Source organism: Echeneis naucrates, chromosome 6, assembly GCF_900963305.1.
Source record: "Echeneis naucrates chromosome 6, fEcheNa1.1, whole genome shotgun sequence".
NCBI classification, from domain to species: domain Eukaryota; kingdom Metazoa; phylum Chordata; class Actinopteri; order Carangiformes; family Echeneidae; genus Echeneis; species Echeneis naucrates.
This window is the reverse complement of record NC_042516.1, coordinates 10622161-10643514: the sequence shown is the minus strand read 5'-3', so window position 1 is coordinate 10643514 and position 21354 is coordinate 10622161. Positions and strand designations below refer to the sequence as shown.

The window sequence follows — 21354 nt, the reverse complement described above, 5'->3', positions numbered from 1 at the left end:
AGCTGTAGTAAGGCCCGGCAATGAGGCAGGTGTGTGGATGCGTTGGGGTGTGTGATAGACAGCTGGTGCTTCCAGTGTTGCTATTTCTATCCAGGGGTCATTCAGTGCTAGACTGAGTTGACCATTTGTGTTCACAGCTATGTTATCCTGAGCACAACAAAACAGTCTTCCAGAAATTGTGCATATAAATCTGACATCTTATGCGCTTTTGGCCTTCGTCCTAACACTTAACACTTTTTCAAGTGATGTGGGAGCTTCTAATGGATGACAACTACAAATTATCTTATTTACAATATGCTTTCACCATCAACATATGGAAAAAGTCAAATGTAAAATTGTATGACCTTACATCAAAGAAATAGCTGACATACACAGACCAACATTACTAATGTATTCTGTCACCTCAATCACACACTGTTGTGTTTTGGTTTGAATTACACTGCATGAGTAGGCTGTGAGTGGCAAGTACGTCAAGAGTTGAGCATGTCATTCACTGTACTCATGGCATTAATCAAAGGAGTCTTGATCCACTTCGAGTCCTCGATTGTAGCCGGCACACACAATAAACACAAATGCATAAAGCATTGCCCTGGCAACAAGCAGTCATAGCACAAACCAGATCGACTTGCTACTAGCTTTGAGAGGGAGAGAAGTTTTCATACGTAGAATATGTGGGATATATATGAATTAATTATTATGACTCTTGTGTTTTGGGGGTTTGAACAGTTTTAGTTGTTAAACTGACTCACCTGCAAGTTTTGGAGAGGGGTTCTTTTGCCATATTTTAAGGAATATTAACATCTCTGGACAAGTGTGTCCTTGTGCCCCGCATTTATAGATTAGCAGTAGGCACTTATAAAATATGACCTCTTGATAGATGTTACATTCATTGAAACTCACTGTGATGTTGCAGTAATTGTAACACCCATGATACTGCACATAACCAACAGCAAAGTTTGGTTCACTTTTATGTCTAATTTTAAATCCAGTTGTTTGGTGGGGTTGGGCCAAATGGATAATCAGCAGAAACCAAACTCTTTCCTTGACAGCATGGGCCCGACCTCTAGAGTAACTTTCTAATGAAACACAAACTCCTTTTTGGCTGTGTGGCCTCTCTGTGGCACCGTGGCATCTATCAGCCACACCCTTTAGAATAACAGGTTGTTATATTAAGGGAGAAGTGGTTATATGGATGGATAGGATGACTGAACAAGTCAACACAGCAATGAATGAGCATTATAGTGTTGCCAGACAGAAAGGTCTTTTATACCATGTAGTAGCCACACCCTCTGTAATATATAAGACTACACAGCTCCAGAGGAATGGATGAATGAATGAATGGATTGAAGGAAAATAAGAGGCAATAAAGGGCTCACTGGGACTGACATTAAATTATGTATTGTTAAAAGGTGCATGCTATTTGCCACAGGGAAAAACTGCATTCAGTGCTCTCCTGTAATATTTCCATGTTAAGATTTGTTAACTTGTCACTCAGCTGTCAAAAGCATAATGAGAGGACAAATACAGAGAACAATTCTTGATTTAGATTAAAAAAAAGAGGATTACCACAGAACTTTTTGTGTTGTGCAATTTTGTACATTACTAACATTGACACAGATGATTCTGCTTCTATGTAACATGTTTAAATTTAGAAAACCACGCAGAGCGCTATTTATCCAGCCTGAGATGCACATATCAAATATTATCAACATATGATGAGGAGGGGATGGAAATACAGTTAAAAATAGGCATGGACTGTTATTTCAGGTTGTATTAGATTATGATATAAAATTATAAAATTAAATGTTAAAGTTTGTCTCAACTTACTAATTATTCTCCTGCTCTGTAATAATTTCCTAATTATTGGATTCCCATTCATCATGAACAAGCGTGGCAGGCCAAATCAGCAGCTGTTAGCATTTGTTTTGTCTGCCCTCTGACAGAGTTAAGACAATTTTGTCTGTGTGTTGTGAATCTGAGTGTGAGTGATTGACATCCCTATGTGTGTGACACTGCATGTAGCAAGGACTGTACTGACAGCAGAATGGTTTGCTCAGTTGGAGGGGATTCACGCTTCACATCAGACCATCACAACCAAACTGTGTCTGAGATGCGCACACACGCACACACAAAACTGAGTATCACTCTGTCATTTAACAGAATGTCATCAGAACTCAACTCAGTTAATACCAGATATCTGCCCCCACCTCCTCTCTCATGCGCACACAAAAACATGCCAACATAGGGACACACACAGTGGTGCTCTCTCACACAGAGAAACCGACTTGTCCTACTGAGCAGCCAGACAATAGTCCTGTCAATCAACGTCAAGTTCCTGCTTAGCTGTCCAGCCTGAGGCCTTCCAGTGGACAGCTAGTTAGCCTGTGTGACGAGGATCAACACTACCCTAAAGCACATTCTGTAGGCCCCAGCTCCAACCTCTCTTCACTTCTCATGACCTGAATATATGTTCAAGTTGTAATTCTGTGTTTCCTACTGATTCCAACAGTTTTTAGCTGCAGTGGGAAGAGAGGAGTCAGTCAGTGCTTGTTCCACCAACTCAATTTTCAATTCTCAATTTTTTTCCCAGCACCAAAGTCACTCTCAATTTAGTATGAAGTTCATTCCTTGACAGCATTAGATGACCACAAGGTGCTGCACTCAAACATCAAACTGCTTCGATTCAGTGTTTACACTTCTTATACACTACCATCTCTTTTGAAGAACTTGTCTTTTGTCTGCAGACCTAATGTGTTAAATGAATATGACACAATTTTATATTTATTTATTTTTTGTTTATTATTACTTTTATGTTCATCAGTCTCCTTTATAGTAAGGTTCTTGCCTCCAGCCTTTACATCAAGTCTGTTCATCTGCTCTCTTATATCATTCAAAAAATATGAATAATCAAAAAATTACCTCTTTTAAAAGTTTTAAGTGAAAAGTTTTAACATAACATTTTCAAGATGTCATGTGGTGTTCCACTGCACTGTTGTGGTGCTGGTTCGTTCCTGAGATTTGATGAAATGATAAATGGATGATTTTAGCACTTGTCACATTTAAAACTTGTGATTCATTTTGTTGATATTTTGTCTTTCAGGTGGGACCAGAGACATTGGATCAGCACTGACAAGGATGTGTTTGCGACATCGCAGCATAGAGGTTAAACTCAAACAGTTCTCAATGTAAGGAACATTACGTTTTATTTTTTCTTGTGGGGTCCCCCCAATTTGTGTTTTACCCTCAACCACTGTACTATTGGACAGTACCACTATATAGGATCTAATGCATCTGATGATGCAGTGCCTTCTTTTTGATGAATGCTTGGCTGAAATCTAAAAGAGTTTGTTGGGAAAAGGAGCAGCTATTCTCAAAAGTTATTTTAAAGTTGAGAGTAAAAACAAGATAAAGGGCTTTTCAAACTGTCATAGATAAACAAGTTCATTTCCTCTTTCAGTCTTTCACTACACTAGTAACTCACGGTTGGTGTTCAAGCTGTTCCCAAAGCAGTGCAATTCAATAAAATGGTCTGTAATCTAATTGTTCTAATCTCACCATATGGTTTAATAATGTCATATTTTGTATTCGGAGAGAAAATGACCTTTTTTATGAAATACTGGGAACGAGTCAATTTGTCTGGCAAGACACAGAAATATAACGTCCCAGTGAAGCGGCACACAACACGCCTCTCTCCCTCACACACACTCACTACCCAGACAAGGGGCTCTCTAATTTGGGTGGCATTTCAGTTGAGATTCCACTTAGATCTCCATAGCAGGAGCTATACGCAGGGGGTTGTGGTCACCACCACCACCCACTGATACACACACACACACTTACTTTAAAGAAATGTCTGCAAGAGGGAGAAGTCTAATTTTAGTTCCATGCACTAAGCCTGCAGCTGCCCAGCTCTCACACTCTCAGCCTCTTAAACACACTCACAAATACATCTTGGAAGACAGGCACAGTTTGGTAATGATTGACAGAGATGACTGCAGAAGCCTTACTTCCTCCTGTGACACAGTCAGACGTGAACAGATATTTTTCCATCGCAGCCTCTGTTTTTCTCCTTTTCTTTCTGCCTGTCATTTATGATCAGATAGAAAGACAAACCAGACTAAACAGTTTTTGTGTCTGATTGTCTATCTGCCATAGAAACTGAAAATCGCAACCCTGCTGAATTAGTGATGATTAAAATAAAACCAGAGGCGAAAGTTGGTTCTGGGTATTTCATATTATCAATCAATCAATCAAAATTTGTTTATATAGCACCTTTCGTACAAAAAACACAAAGTGCTTCACATTATTCAACATTGCACCACACATAAACAATAATCAGCAAACTGACCAAATAATAAATAAAAACTTGGCTTAATATGGCTGTCTTATGTTTAAGTGGGATGATCAGCTATGTCATTGGTAACATAACTTATTTGGGATGCAAATGAGATATTCTTATATTTATTTTATTTTATTTTACCTATTATTGCAGGGGTTTCCTGGAAGGGTTGATCAACCCTCTGCAAGAACAGATAGAGGAGTGGAAAAGAGGTGTGAACACTTTGGACAAGGACCATGCTAAAGGTAGGTTAAACAAATGTAATTGCAAAGAGGAGCATTAACAATACAGAGCAACACACAACATAGTTGTGTGCTCTGTGCTCTATCGTTGCTTTCATCAAATCTTTGATCTGCATTAGACTCAACAAGTTATCAAATGACTATACTTAGAATTTTAGTAGTCAGATTTTCGTACCCTTTTTGAACATTATTCGATCCTAGAAACTCCTATTAACTAAACAGTGTTTTGTTTGCGGGGGTTTTTTTTATGCAAAGTTTTCAAATAATTTGTTACATTTTAACCTTTTCTGCCAGAGTATAAAAGAGCCCGACAGGAAATTAAGAAGAAGTCTTCTGACACTCTGAAACTTCAAAAGAAAGCAAAAAAAGGTAAATACATTTTTAATTTGGTTTTAAACCATAGTTTCTGTGCGCCAACAAAAATTACCCAAAGTGTAGTTAATCTGCTTTGTGATTCAGCCAAATCTTGCTATTCCAATCTTACAACCACTGAGAAGTAAACCTTTGATCACAGAGAATGAAAACCAGACGAACTTCACACTACACAACATACACTTACACAGGCATAAAAATTAAGTAAGTACCGTAAAGTGTTTTTGTCAACTTGAAGCTTTGCCTGATGAATTTTACAGAATTCAAACGTTATTTAAAAATATTTCAGCCTCAGGCAGTGCTTTTCCCATAGATTCAAGCCATATATCAGGAAAACATAGTTTTCATTGTGCTCTCTGAGACTGTCATCTCCTTTCAGGATGCAACAGCTAAAAATAGAAATCTCTGTTTGCTGGCTTTATAAAGTGGTGCACATCAGGAGAGAAAAAAAAAAAGCACAACTTCTCCACAAGCTATGCAAATGCTATATGTGGGGGGGAGTGATTTACCTAAATAATATACACTTACTGGATCAAAGTATTCCACCTCCAGCGTTCAGGTCTAATGGAAAAATTCAGATGATTGAAATCATCATCATGTCTTTCAAACAACATCCAAGTTGTATATACAATGCCTTTATTAGACTGCAGTGGTGTGTGTGCGTGCGTGCGTGTGTAGAAAGTTGTCCTCACTGATTAGACGTGCACATCTAGCAAGGCTAAACATTACCTTACTTGGTAAACACTCAGGACAGTTTCTCTCTCCAGTCCTCTTGGCTTAGTCCTCTATATATGCACTTACCTGACTTGAGAAAAAATACCATACACAAAAAAGGAGCTAGATGGATATGTTTTCAGTTTGCAATATGCTTTGGGATGATTATTTTTGGAGTTAAATCTCTGAATATCGAACATCTACAGGTGTACAGGAAGGCACTATCTCTATCTGAGGAAGTCTTTTTTGTGTGTTATGCAATAGAATTCATGTTCATATATTAATATTGTTACCATTTATTTACTGTTGTTTTTGTGTCCCTTAACACTTTGTTACTGTAATGGGGGCCAGCCTGTTTGCCTGTTGCACTTGTATGTGAACTAAAATGTACTAAGGCATGGAAATATGCATACAAACATGAATATACTTATCAGCATTGGCAGTTTTTTCTGTAGTTGACATGCAACAATTGATAACAATAATGGTTTGAAACAAAATCACACATTGTCACATATTGTTTTGGCTGCATAATTTTCTCGTGTGATTCTTAAACAGGCATCTAGGTACACTCTTTCAGTTGACTTGAATCTTTTTCCTCTCCTTGTCCCCATGTGATTCTGATACAATCCTTCGCCTTATGCTGCACTGCAGCTGATAATCTAGGTAAGTCAGTCTGGTAACAGACATACTGTCTAGGTAGTTGCATACACCACAGTGCTTAATTTGTCATCTCAGTTGTATTCAGAAGGGCATTCAAGATTTTAAGAAGAGTTTAATACTAAAAAAGTAACACATTAAATATTGCAGTGTATCATTGCTACAGCATGCATAGTCTATGGTCTCTGTTCCATGCACTGTTGTCTTCTGGCTTCTGTTGTTCACTGTGTCTCGCTCTAGTTGGATACTCCATGTTTATGAGCACCTTGAAGGAATTATTTGTAGGTTTTGCGATTGCTACATAGCCAACATTTACTTACCAGTCTTGCTCAGAAGTATAAATGGTGCCATTATGGCATATGAGCTGGGCTACTTTCTTCAGGACAGACTGAGTCATATCAACCTCTACACTTATTTGTATTTTTACAAGGTAGGCAGGACAGTGTTCATTGCCATAATTCACTTCCCAACAGTCAGTGTGATGCTGATGAGAAAAGACAGTAGTTTTACCTAATGTTACCGTACACAACCCAAAAACACTCACTGTCCTCTCTACCATGTACACACAGACATAAAAAGATAGGAATAGAGGAATAGTTTCCTTCAAACTGCCTTCTTATGCATGCAAACATCACCCCATCTGTCAGCTTGTATTGGTGAGTCTAGCTCTGATGTTTTTGATATGTGTCTCGTGAGACTTTTTTCTGGCCTGAGAAACAAAGGAACAGTCTGACTGCAACCTAATGTAATCATCGGTCATGTGAAAGTAGGAGCAGTTAATCTCACTTGTGTGTGCAGACTGGGGGGCAATTTGACACCCACCTTATTCATCTTTTCTCATTCATTGAATTTCTGACAGGTTGGGTAGGTGAGAGCAACAAAGGCCTCTAAATCCTACTAGATGACACACATTGTAACATCTTGTGTTGTGTTGATGAGTGGGTTAAACATATTTACCTCAGAGGTACAAAATAAAATATTAGGAGGGTAAGAGGTTTTTTTTTTTTTGTTTGTTTGTTTGTTTTTTCTTGGGTAGATTTCTTTGTTTTATGTGCAATTGGCAAACACCCCAGGACATCTAGAGTGAGTCATTGCTTATTCATCCTGGAGGTTTGAAGTAGTAACAGCAACATGCTAAATCTATTAATTAAAAATGCATTAGTAAATTAATGTCACAAGCCCTAATTGTCCTTAATTAAAAACTGAAAAGAGCTGTAAAATATGTCAGTGTGGGTTTGTTCACAATACAGTCAGTAACCACTGAGCTCCAGTGAACCTCAGTGTTTGTCTGTGGTTTAAGCCTGAAAGGAACTAGCAATCAGGACCTTGTCATTGCATTCACATACTTACACAAGCATAGATTCACAAGTTGTGGCATAGAGTCTTGGAATGTGGAGAAAAAAAACGGAACAGCCCCAAAAAGAGGCAAAGTTTTAACATAGTAGAAACTCAAGTTCACTAACACTAACAATCTGATTGAGTAATGGTTATTGCCTTTGGTTGAATATTCAAAATACTTTTTAGTCCTTTTGTCATAACAAAGCAGTTTATTATTTGTACTTTATTATATAGAGTTTCACATGGGTACAATGATTTTCATGGATATAGGCATAATGGGCTGAACTTAGATATTAGTGAGCCTTTAGGCAAATTAAAATAGTGAATGGAAAAGGTGCTTCTTTATGGATCTATCTCTAATTGAAGTAGGTGTAGAAGTAATGTAATGGCGATTATGAGAATGTTACAAACTACTTAAGCTGCCCTTTGGCACTACCAATACATCACCAAAGAAAAATATTTGGCTCTGCATCTGTCACGAACAAAGTTTCTCAAAGTTTTGCAGTTTTGGATTTCCTAAACCACTTCGGTTATGTTGAAAAAACAGTCTACCAAGACTTGAACAAGTGGTAGAAACCAGAATGCTCTGTGCTCTATCGTTTTACTGCATGCCAAGTAGACACCACAGAATTGCTGGGACTTTTTTCCTACATTGAGAAAAACTAAGGATGAAAGTTGAAGACTCTTTTTTTTTTTTTTTTTTTTACTCAAAACTGTGATCAGAGTATTTCTGTATTGTGTGAGCATCATAAGTATCTAAGAGCATAATAGCAGAGCCTTCATTCCTTCAGATCATCTAAATGTTGCCAAGTATTGAGCATTTTGGATAACAGGTTGCAATTCAGTTTTTTTATTCTAAGGATGCACTGGATTCATTACTGTCTTTCAGTACCATTTAATAGTGATTCATTGGCTGTTTTGTCTAGTTGTTAAAACATCATCTAAAATGTCAGCGTAACTTTTCAATCATTTTTGTGGCGACAAGATGGAAAAAGACAAATGTTGCCTGAAGGGAACTGAATGGGAATGAGTTTTGCCCTGCATTGGGAAACCGACAGATGAGTAAGGCTATAGCAAATATTTATAAAATCTTGTACAATATAAGGGCATAGTTGTCTTTGCAACAAACTGCCTTTTGTATTTAGAGAATGAAAATATGTACTGTAATTTGGTTTCCAGTCAGGCTTCTCCAGTTCATCTATTCTAGTGTGCAAGGGTAATATTGTAGGAACTGCAATAAACACACACACATAACTTACATTCCTCCAAGTCCAGCATTACAGACACCAAACCAAGCTTGGTATATGGATTCTCAATGTAAGGAAACTCAGTTTGTCGTCTTCTGTCAAAAAATAGTAAGATTTAAGGGCTGTCTACACACCATGCATACAACTGTATATTTTATAGTGTTGAATTTAAATGTAATGCTATATATTTCAGTCCTTTGTAATTATAACACTTCATCAATATATAAATATATAAAGTTACAAAGATAACTTTTGTTTTTTTCAAAATGCCTTTGCCTTAGACTGGGGAACATTGCAGTCTCATTTTGGGTAAACATTTTTTTCAAGGAACTTCATCTGCCAAACACACCCTTGGTATTTGTGACATCTTCATCCAATACCAACATTCATTGCACTTCAGTGATATAAGACAATAAGTTAGTTCTCATTGTTTTCAGGTATTCTATTACTGGTGGGTGCATAATGAAGAGTTTCCATTTGTTGTGCCCCTCCAGCAGCTTCATATTTGAGCGCATGTTGGACAGCATTGTTTATTTTCATTCTTACAGTGACCTATGTAGCTGATGGAGAGATAATGCATTTGAAACAAGACTCCCTACATGTTGCATCATGTTTTAATGTATAGATAAAGTTGATATATCAGAAAGGAAACAGCGGTGCTTTCGCCTTACAATGAAATGTGCATCCTTATATTTTATGTTTGAGGTGAGAATGACTTGCCTGTGTAACTGTATCTATGTTTCTTTACTACTGATTCACATGGTATAGGGTCTCAGAACAAATGTTCAACAAAAGATGCCAGTTTGTTATCTTTGCCCAGACACAGGCAGACAGACAGAACACAGAGTTGTTCGCTGTGGATTTAACCTTGATGTATCAAAGTCAAGACTGTGTGTTTATGTGTAAGTGTAGTTTGAGTGGTTGGATAATGCCTTTGAGGCCTACAATGCCATCTTGGGCAGTCGCCAGAATTCCTGCCTCCATAAAGAACTCAAGTAGGCTTGATTTGGCTTCTGGGTATCTTCTCAACTCCACACAAACACTTAAACAAACGTAGCACGTAGACACACACAGTGCTGAATAACAGGATAACCTTGGGTTTTTCATTGTCTTCAAATGTTCACAGATTTACATATGCATATTTACACACTCTCATACACAGCACAATGACCAGATGGTCTGGTAGTTACTTTTTGCACTCTTGCCATTTATGAAAACACACACACTCACACAAATGTACAGCTCTCTTAAGCCTGACAAAAAACATCCCAGAGTTTAAGTGTTTAACAAAGAGCAGTAGCGAGATAGTCAAAATGGGTTCTCGTATTTGAGTATCTTCTCATGATACACTGACGCTTGCCGAGACAAGTAAGAGATTAGCCTAAAGAAGATAACCCTGTTCCTACTTCTGAACAAGAGACAGGAAACACTTGTATGACAAGAGTGGCCCTTCATGCTGAGGTGACGGCCAAAAACTACTGGAAACCTTCAAATGGTAGCAATGAAGATGACAACATCCACAATTCAAGAAGATAACATGGGGAGGAACAATAACAGACCAGGCTTACATGAGATGGCAAATGTTCTTTCATTGCAACATGATCATTTAGTTGTTGATAATGTAGCATAACGTTTTAGTGCTATGTTGGAAGATTAAGGAAGGATAATGTCCTTCAAGTTTTGTGGTCAAATTTATCTCAGTAGCTCAATTTCTTCAAATATTACTTAGTGCAGCCAATATATGTTTCCTTGTGAGTGGCTAATTTTGTTATACCTGTAATGACATTCATCTTGTCTATGTTTTTTTTTTTTTTTGTTTTGTTTTGTTGTTTTTTTTAAACCAAGGTCGTGGTGATATTCAGCCTCAGTTGGACAGCGCCATGCAGGATGTTAGTGATAAATATATTCTACTAGAAGAGACAGAGAAACAGGCGCTGAGGAAGGCTCTTATAGAGGAGAGACTGAGATTCTGCTGTTTCGTAACCATGCTGCAGCCTGTAGTGGTGAGTACAGTCGGAGGGTGTGAATTAGAGAAAGCATCAGAAAGTAACCTCACTTCACAGTGACAGTGCATTTTGTTCTATTCCCGCAGATTGTAGAGATATTTTTTATGCAGCTTCTGCTACTTCATTATACAACTAACAAACATGTTTCCCTCTTTCACTGATCCTTTCAGGATGAGGAGATTTCTCTGTTGGGAGAAGTGACCCACCTCCAGGCCATCTCTGACGACCTCAAAGCCCTGACCTCTGACCCACACAAGCTTCCCCCAGCTAGTGAGCAGGTGAGGGATAACATCAAAAATCAAACAGCCTGAACAGTATGTTGTGATTTTGTTTTTTTAAGAGACTTTGTTTAGCTTTTGTACTTCCAGGTACAACTAACCATGACTAATATTTCCCCCCCTATCAGGTGATCCTTGACCTGAAGAACTCAGATTACGGCTGGTCATATCAAACACCACCCTCATCCCCCAGCACCACTATATCCAGGAAGTCTAGCATGTGCAGGTAGGCTTCAAAAGCAAATCACAAGTCACAAGTAAATAAAAAAAGGAGTGGCTTTGGTTTTCAAGTAAACATTTACTTCATCCATGAAGCCTATCTGTGATCAGTTGTTGACAAATGGAAAATTAAATTACATTTTGGTGCCAATTTCCTAGAACTAAGAAACATGTGGAGGGAACTGCATCTACTATTAAGGGATATTAGAGGTTGTATAGTATTGCAATAGCATTTATACATACAGGGCCTGCTATAATGTGAAAAAGTCTTTTTTATTTATTTATTTGAATTTTTTTTAACCCTATTAATAACTAAAATCTTCTGGGATTGCTTACCACAGTGTAAGGTGGTAAACAAAGGCATAGAGAAACTTTTTGTTGTCCCTCCCAATCTGTGTCTGCCACCCAGTGGTGAATATGAACCATTTTTGTAGTGATAGTTTGGCTGCTTCATCTCCTCATTGTGACAGAATTTTTTTAGATGAAGTGGGTTTTTTTTTTTTTTTTTGTTTGTTTGTTTGTTGTTCACTTCATTGTGTAGTACAGGTCAATTGGTCCTATATTGTTGAAGAAAATGTACAGTATTGTGTTTGTCTATAGAATCAAATATAAAACTCAAAGCTGAGAGGATTTTTTAAAGAAATGAAGCATTTGCTTTGTAGCTGTTCAGACCATGTCCTCTACTCTCTGTCCTCCCTGCTTTTTCTGCATCTCCCAATGAGTTTTTGTTTGAGTTACATAAGTTTTATGTTTAGGTTTTTATGGGGTTTCTTTTTTCTTTTCTTTTTTTGATAAAATCATATCAAACCAATATTGTGGGTGCTGTGTAATTTAACCAAAACCCACCATGGAGAACCATTACATCAAAGACAGTGATATATTTTAAATCAATGTCATATTATCATACATTCAGCTGACAGTGAAAAACTTTTTTCTTACTAAACCTTTTTGCGATGTATTATACTGTATTTTTATTTGCCTAATCCAAACGCAGTATGTTCTCATTGCAAGGTACAATCGCAATAGGTTACAGTAGTTCTACAGTAGTTTTGTCTGGTTTTGTAATGTACAATTTTCCTCAATGGTTAAATTGGGTGCTTCTCAGTTAACACAATAATTAGACCCAGAGCTTGCTTATCATGAGTGATTGTGTGAATATTCTCAGAAAGCTCACTTAAAGGCATGAAATCCTGTAATTTCCTGCCTGCGATTATTGACATGATGATTTTATGTCTCTTATGTTGGTTGATTTTTGCTGTTTGACTGGATTGGCATCAGTCACTGCTTGCTGCATCTTGGTTTGCCGTGTTAATTGTTTCCCATCCTGTCTCCTCCACATTCCCCCAATCTTCTGATTTCACTCTATCTCCTTTATTTCTTATTTCTTCTTTACCCAACTTTGTCTCTTCAATCCATGTCTTTGGGTGAACTTGACTCTCTTTACCCTGCCTGTCACTGGCACTTCTCCTTCCTCTGGTCTTCCCCTCATCCTTCACTCCTTCCCATTTCACAGTAGTCTGAACAGCGTTAACAGTAGTGACTCCAGGGGATCCAGTGGCTCTCACTCTCATTCTCCTTCCTCCTCTTCTTCCTCTTCTTCTTCACACCACCTCTTCCACCACCATCACCCCCGCCATCGGTACCGTAGCTCCACGCTGCCGCAGCAGACCCCGGCTCGACTATCGAGCATATCCTCCCACGACTCTGGCTTCGTTTCCTCATCACACGACCAATACACATCTTTAAAATCTTCCTCACCTATGCCAGCTGAAACAAAGGTAAGACAAAAAGCTCATCCTCCCACAATTAACCACAATGTTTGGGCCAAGTATGTACAAGACTGCAAAACCACATATGCTTAAGATTTACTAGTTATTTACAAGCTATTGTAGTGAAAGAGAACCTCAAATCAGCAATCCGCACATCTGCCCTAGTCACCAGGAGAGGCAGTTAGCTGGCAGAAATAAGCTCATGTGATCATGGTGAGGTCATTTCACTGCTTAAATGTACAGGAAATTAGTCTGCCTCCATTCTAGCCTAGGGCAAAACAGGTCAGCCCCATCCTGTTATTAAAGAGTTCACTGCTGTGACAGACTGTGGTTTGGTTAAACTTGCCTCAGCATGAGCACACAGCATGATGTATTTTCACTAAATGCTGTATATCACAGTAAAATGACATGTTACAGTGTCACCATTATGTTTTATAGGCACTTAGAGTTTGTCTCTATCAGCCAGTCTCATTCTGTCACTTTTATCTCACTGTCAGACACAATGTCCCATATACTTTTTCATATAATTATCAGGGAGATATTCCAGCAGTGGGTCTGTGTGGGGTTTGTGGTCTGAGATCAACCATTGATGTTTCCAGAGTTTCCGAGCCATAACACATTAGTCTGCTTAGACTCCAGTTTTTATGATGCAGTGCAGTGGTTTGGCAAGTCCATACCTGACCCCTCACAATACAATCCTGGGAGTCTTATCTTCTCAGTGTCTCATTCTTAGTGTATTTACAGTAGCTGATCTTTGAAAGAGAGCAGTCACATGGCTATGAGACTCACCAGAACTTAGGCCTTAACACAGGGACAAATAAGGTGGATCTGTTTTAATGCCCATGGGGATCAACTCAAGAACAGGCTGCAGTTCTGTTGTTGACTCTTACTCACCTTCTGGAGAAAAGAGCAAACCAACATGTTATACTATCTAATCAACAGCAACAAGAGCAAATCATTATGTTTATTTTTGTTATTATTATTGCTGTAATTAATTGTTTCTCTTTGGGCCTGTGTTGAGTGCTGTATTAATGCTGTCAAAACAGGGATGAAATTTTGTATATATTCCATTTAAAATATGACTTTGTAAGGATACTTTCTGCATACCAATGAAGTGCCTTTACTTCCATTTAACAAGGCTCCGACACCTCTAACATAACACTGCTGATGTCCATGTTCTGAATGTTGACTCCCAGCTTCCACAGTCACTCAACTGTATTGCTCACTAACTGCTGAGAACTGTGGAAAGTTGCCTCTGCTCTCTAATAAACTGCTCCCCTCTGTCCACCTGCTGCCTCCTTCCCCCTGCACATGTCATTTTCTCTGCCCTTCCTCCTCTCTCCCTCTGGTCACATCTCTGTGCCTGCTTGCGGCTGCCTTTGCTGTCCCAGCATTGTCCCAGTTCCAGCTCCTCTGAGGTGTCAGAGACTGGACAGCTTCACAGCGACTGCCCTCCTCTCGCTGCTACTACTGCACCTCAGCAACCTACTGACAAGGTGAATAACACTCAACTGCCGTGGAGCTTACCCTCTTTTCCCCAAAATGTTTTTGTTGGTCCTTTAAACATGGTTGTACATTCCATTTACTTTAGTTTGTTAGGGAGACGTTAGAGGAACCAAAAAGCTTTTGAACTCTTTTGTTATAGCTGCTTTTACTTTTGTGACCATTTTTTTTCTTTTTCTTGTTCTGCATTAATGTGATCAACAATCTTCCTTGTTGTTTTTGTGTTACTGTCAACGATTTCTCCTCAGTGATATGTTGGTTCATTTTTATTTTCCACATTTTATCATTTTAGTAATTTATCCCATTTTGTGTTTGTTTCTGTTATCATCTGTACTCCCACTGATGCACACACTTCCAGTTGGCCAATGGCTTTGACCACTACAGTCCAGCCAGTTCCCCCTATCTGCATAGCAATGGGGGAAGTTCAGGCTCAGTGTCAAGTACTGCTTTCCCGTTCTTACCTACTTCCTCCACATCCTCAACCACCTCCTGCCCCTCTCATTCATGGTCACGTCCCGCCTCAGCCTTGCTGCCAGACTACCCTCACTACTGCACAGTGGGTTCCCCCATGGTGCCTTCATCTCGTGTCCCCAGTTGGAAGGTTTGTTCATCTGTCCTGAATGTTAAATCAGTCCCATCTTTCTTATCCACAGTGTGTTTAATGTAAATAAGGGATGCATTTATTTTATCAGTGTTTATTCTTTAATAAAATCTGCAGATTATAAAACTGAAAGTGAAATGAAGGAATAAAGATGCTAAATGCTCATCAAAAACAAATCAGGGAAATGTGAAGTGTCAGCAGTAAACATTATCACTTCTTTTTTGTAGGACTGGGCAAAGCCAGGGCCTTATGACCAGCCTATGGTCAACACACTTCGGAGGAAAAAGGATAAGGAGACTCCAGCTGTAATAGAAAGTAATGGCAGTATGAGCAGTGACAGTGGCCCAGCCTCAATTTTGAACTTCACAGCTCAGACTTCACTGCCAAACCAGTCTGCAACAGTGGAAGAGAAGAGCATGACTGTAGCTTCACCTCTCAAGGTTAGTTTTAGTTCCTGCCTCTTGCTTGCTTTTCATAACGCTGGTTTATATTGTTAGATAAAAAAAGGAGCTCAATAAGATTTGACAAGAAACATAAATGGACAGAACATCTGGATGTTCTGTCCATTTATGTTTCTTGTCGACTTTGTGCTTGAGAGCTCCTGCACTTTGCTGCAGCTGGAGGGAAATTCCCACCCAGAAACATCACAATTGTGCAGTGACTCATTAACCTTTTTTCTCTGGCAATACTTGATGAAGCATATGAGCAGAGGTCAGTCTACATGTGATGGCAGCTTAATGCTTAAATTTCAGCCGACCTCTCAGTCAACTTCCAGCAGGGCTGATGTTTTTGCAGCTATGGCATTAAGACCACATGAATGAGGTGTCCACCACTAATGTTCCTATTTAATGGCTCTATTAAGTTGCACCTAATGGTTTTAATATTTTAAATGCATTGTATCTGTCTGGATCCACGCAGTCAAACTTTTGGTCTCTATTAAAAATGCTTTTGGTTTTGTTTTGTTTTTTCATGGGGTGATTACTCCAGGCTGGTGATATTGAGGCCCATGAGGAACTGGCTCTGGCCCTATCCAGAGGTCTGGAGCTGGACACCCAGAGGTCCAGCAGAGACTCCATTCAATGTTCCAGTGGCTACAGCACACAGACCAACACACCCTGCTGCTCTGAAGACACTATACCTTCACAGGGTACTTTCTAGAATTAATTTAGCTTTCTAAGTACACTGCAATCTTTATTCTAGTGTTACAACACAGTTTGTTCTACAAGTGCATTGCCAACTTTTGTTTTTCTGCCCCTCTAGTGTCTGATTATGATTATTTCTCAATGGCTGGGGATCAAGAGCCTGAGCAGCAGTCTGATTTTGACAAGTCTTCCACCATCCCCAGAAACAGCGACATCAGTCAATCCTACCGGCGCATGTTTCAGACCAAGCGTCCAGCGTCCACAGCTGGCCTACCTAGCACACAGGTTCCTTACCCTGGGCAGGGGGCTTACCCCTCAGGGCCCTATCCACCCACACCTATGCATACAAGAGCTTATCAAGCTGCCCCTACTGGGGCTTATCCTCCCACCCCTCCAGGTACCAGTTGTGTGTGTGTTGTTAATAACATCTTAAAACACAATAATATAGTTTGATATAGTCTATTGCAAGATATTACATTGTTGTGAAATTCATATAATTATTTGTGTTGTGTTTGTGTTATTGCAGGCTCATGTTCAGGTCAGGGGTTTTATTCAGGATCCAGTTCCCATAATGCCTCTGGCTCCTATCCTGCAGGACATGGTCCAGTTATCGTTACCCCAGGGGTTGCCACAATTCGCCGAACCCCATCATCAAAACCTTCTGCTCGCCGTTTAGGCTCCATTGTAGGGACTGGACCCATCCCTATTCGTACACCTGTGATCCCAGTAAAAATCCCAACAGTGCCTGATGTATCAGGAACATTTAATGGGAGCAGGAATGCAGAGGACATAGGGGGAGGGGGAGGAGGAGGAGGAGAAGAAGAAAGCCCAGATTCTCCAACATTCACAGGAGTGGAGGATGCCGGAACGCTGCCTGTAATGTCCTGGAGTGGTCAGGCTACAACCAACCCTCCCACCATCCCACTGACCCAGCAGCACCTTCAGAGTGACACTGGGCTGGAAGGAGGAGAGGAGGCTGGAGAAGGGGGAGATGGAAACATGCTGGTGGCCATACGGAAGGGGGTCAAACTTAAGAGAACCCTCACCAACGATCGCTCTGCACCACGCATTGCATGATGGCATCATCATAATATACAGGCGAGGGTCACAAGAAACAGGTGATCTCAAATCAGAAATATGTGGCACCTCCTTCACTTTATTTGTATATGAGGTTAAAGGCTTTACCTGTTGCTGATAGAAATGCAATATATAGAATCATTGATATCTGTTCTGTATTTCTCATCCTGTAAATGTATGTTAGTGGGAATGTCTCACTATAGAAACAATGTATACAGAGATGGAAATTTATACATGTAAGGTTCAGGTTATCCCAAATTCTGTAAAGATAGGTTTGGTCTCAGAGGTCCACATAAGGCCCACGTAAGCTGTTGTATAGTTGAGTAATTGTATAAAGAGAAGACCTCATTTCTAATATAGGCCCCCAAATATAGTATTTTGGCCTATTACTTACAAATTTGAGCCCAAAGCTGCATCATCTTAGTGTGAAAAATGCAGTTGTTTTTCTTAATAACATGAGGGAGCAACATTACAGCACAGTGTTCGTATCTTTGAGAGGAGTATAAAGATGAACTTTATCCAGTTTTCTCCCCAAAGCTGAGGGTTGGACAAGGACAATATGGAAAGCAATGTGTGTAAACACTTAATGTTGTAGCAGTGCATTGGAACATGGAGGAGAAATGAAGCAATCTAACTGCATTGTGACTTGGCAGAAAGAGCACAATAACCACTCCAAGTACAACACAGTGTCACAAGAGCAACATTCACATGCACTACAAAGTAATGGCTCCATTTGGGAACTGCTGAATTGCATTCACCGCTCTGAGACACTCTGACAGGAATGTGCTGCATAGTCAAAGTTGTCGTCTTCTCACAATTCCCATGCTAAAATTGTGGGATTTCAACAAAGTCAACATGGAATCAGGTAAGAACAACTGAGAGAGCTTCTCAAAAAGGAACTCACTGCGCTGCACCCAAGTCAAAGTCTAAGGACATGGCAGTGTGAATAAAGCGCACAGGAGAGTTCTATTTTGTGTTGTTTTATTATCTACACAAATTGTAAATAATTTTGCCCACTTCTTTTGTCGAGCGTAGTGCAGGCCTGTAGCTCCACTGTATCAACCTGCTCCACAGTGCCAAAATCATTCAGTTTCATTTCTTAATTGATGTTTATTATATATTACAACCCATTGCCTCTGGAATTGGATTGTTTTTCTCTGTTCAGTGTTTTCATTTAACTGGTAGCGTCTACACACTGAGCTTTGTAGAACTCTTAAGGGGTTTGCAAATACACGTCACCCTTTTTAGCGTAACTCGTAAACATTTGTATCTTCTTATTAGCCATATTGCAACCTGCACATTCATCTCCCACAATATTACTAACAAATGTCAAGATGAATGAAGCAAAATATTTTTTGATGCTTTGAAAGTTCCGTTTAAAGTTGTAATCGGTACAGCCATGCTGATTTTATTCAGGTCACCGTTATTGAAATCTTCTCTTCGAAGCACATGTAGCCTGCATGCATCCTTTTGATTAATTAGACTTTTACATGTAATCTACAATGTGTTTTTGTTGTTGCTAGTTTGTTTTTGTATTTTTGCTAATGGTACAAAGTCTAGTCCAAACACAGTTTGTCATGCTATGATCCTGGCGAAATGCTTTGAAAACGTTTGTATAATTTAAGAAATCTGTCACAAGTACGCAAGTTTTTAAGAATCTAGATAATAGGATGTTTTGAAAATATGAGCTTTTCCTCAGACTGCAACATCGTAAGACAAGTAGGGTTCGTGAGTTGGAGTCTGTGTTTTAATTTTCTTTTCAGTTCAAGCACTGTGAGAACTCGACATGTATGAAAGTGTAAATATTATTTAGCTGTACAAGATAGTCCAGGAATTCATACTTTTTTTTAATTTATTTTCTTTTTCTTTCTCAACCCGTCTCTATTTTTATACTTCCATAAAGTATCAGAGTAATAGAGTTGTTCCCTGTATCCATGCATGTGCTATCAAATGGTGTACTGTTCATCAGGTTTTCGCAGCAGTGAAATGTTCATGACCATCTTAATACTGTTCATTTATGTCCCTGATTTCACACGCATGCTAAAACTGCATTTTAATAGTGGCTGGTTTTAAGCTGAACAGTAACAACTGAAAAGTGTTGTATGTCTGACCTACAGGCACAAACAGAAGTAATGGAGACGTAGAAATCAGTATTATGAGTGCAGATTTTGAGAGGTACGGACCTTCAGTCTCAGTTCAGTCTGAAAGGTGTACATCTTTATAGCCATTACACCTTAAATTTTTCTTTGAAATATTGTAAAAATTGGTGAATGACTGAGCTCAACTAATTTCAAAAACAAACTGCACACTGCCTACAGCATCTGGTCTTTCTGGCTTTATATGACCTGAGTTCCAGCGAACGTCTTGGTGTAAAAATCCAGTCTTTTCATGTGTTTTCACCATATTTCCAATGCATTCAGAGAAGTACAGTTGGAGGGAAGACAGCAAAAGTGAGGACCCAAACAAATGTATCATCTTTATCACCACCCCATGTAATGTTGAACTTTAAAAAGAGCAACATAGATGTTATGGGAAACCCAGGATTCGGTTTTCAATATTGTTAAAGATGTTCATATTTTTTGTTTGCTCTTTTTAGCCGTCCACCTATCTAAGATTTGTATTGTTGACCTGTAATTTTCATATTTAAATTGCTAGTATAAATATATATTATCAGAGCAGCCAAATGTCACTATATCCTATAAATAAGACGTTTATAGTTTGTGGGAGGAATGAAAGTACAGTTAAACCTGGTTTCTAGTTAGGTTTTTAGCTGATTACCCCTCAAAGGAGAGTTGAGCTCTCTATCTGTCCCTGTACAGTTCAACAGGCTATGATGCAGTTTGTTTCAGAAAGTCAAAGGTTGTTATTTTTTTGTGTGATGACAGCTTTAGCAATATAATAAAAATCTAAATTTGTTCTGGCCCAACGGCTTCTTGAATCTTCAAGTTTGCAGCCACCATGTGCATCAAATGTAGCAACTATGGCATCACACAACTTCCCTGATAGTAAGAAAGAAATTTTATATGATATGATATTGTCATGCTGGTTTATAAGCTCTTCGGCAGCGTTACTGCATCACACAGTCTTCATCAGTCGACCGAGGAAGCTTGCTGCCACAGAATTGACCTGTTAACCTTAATTTTTTTCAACCACATGGATGGTTTTGTACACGTGTAGAAACGTTTTTGTGGTAATGTCATTGCTCATGACAAAACCTGGACACCTGGACAATCCAGTCTGTAAACCGGTCAGGACACACACAGGTGAAGTGTTTCCTTCTGGCCACCAGAGGCCGCTCATGGCCGATCTTTCCTGACCCAAACCTGCTTTATGGTTTCAGTCTGGAAAAAGGCACCAGTCCACCCACCCTGAGGACGTTAGAAATGCGACTAAAACAAAGTCACATGTCCGCTTCCTCCCCATCTGGAGACGTCCTCTGTGGAACAACCCACTTCCGCAGGGTGTCACATTTTCTCTGGGTGTGGACTCTGCTTTGAATAGCCCAAATGCCCCAAGTGCACAAGAGTAAAGGGCGGGAACGGGAGTACACCCAACAGACAAAACAATGATCTGTGTCATTCACTAAACTACAGGGGAAGTTTCCTTCATTCCCAGTCAGTTGTCTCACCGATCCTGATCTCCAGTGTATGATTCAAGTTTTTAGGTATCGCTACACTGTAACTGCACAGTCAGGTTAATTACTACCTGATCTGATCAGGTCACATGCGGCATTTGTTTTCCTTTAGGCAGATACAGTGACTAACGCCGCTGCGCAGCCTGCGTACGTCCGCCGTCACCGCTACGCACGGAGGGAAGCAGCGCTGCCATTGGAAAGTGCTTCGTGGGGCTC

General features: G+C 39.4%; 1 protein-coding gene across 8 annotated transcripts in view; it reads left to right on the top strand.

Annotated features, from left to right (window-relative positions):
• The window catches only part of LOC115044698 (protein MTSS 1-like), a 45281-nt gene extending 24855 nt beyond the window's left edge, over nucleotides 1–20426 (top strand). For 2 of the 8 annotated variants that reach the window (XM_029503855.1, XM_029503860.1), the window contains 14 exons: nucleotides 3101–3185; nucleotides 4493–4584; nucleotides 4876–4950; nucleotides 6319–6330; nucleotides 10755–10912; nucleotides 11086–11193; nucleotides 11322–11419; nucleotides 12926–13190; nucleotides 14573–14677; nucleotides 15043–15285; nucleotides 15513–15725; nucleotides 16273–16432; nucleotides 16546–16824; nucleotides 16954–20426. In XM_029503855.1, coding sequence (XP_029359715.1) covers nucleotides 3101–3185; nucleotides 4493–4584; nucleotides 4876–4950; nucleotides 6319–6330; nucleotides 10755–10912; nucleotides 11086–11193; nucleotides 11322–11419; nucleotides 12926–13190; nucleotides 14573–14677; nucleotides 15043–15285; nucleotides 15513–15725; nucleotides 16273–16432; nucleotides 16546–16824; nucleotides 16954–17504 — 2444 coding nt within the window. In that variant the 3' untranslated portion in view covers nucleotides 17505–20426. The remainder of the gene's footprint in view (nucleotides 1–3100; nucleotides 3186–4492; nucleotides 4585–4875; nucleotides 4951–6318; nucleotides 6331–10754; nucleotides 10913–11085; nucleotides 11194–11321; nucleotides 11420–12925; nucleotides 13191–14572; nucleotides 14678–15042; nucleotides 15286–15512; nucleotides 15726–16272; nucleotides 16433–16545; nucleotides 16825–16953) is intronic. The other 6 variants (XM_029503858.1, XM_029503856.1, XM_029503861.1 and 3 more) reach the window with 6 other exon arrangements.
• Nucleotides 20427–21354: the final 928 nt, after the last annotated feature.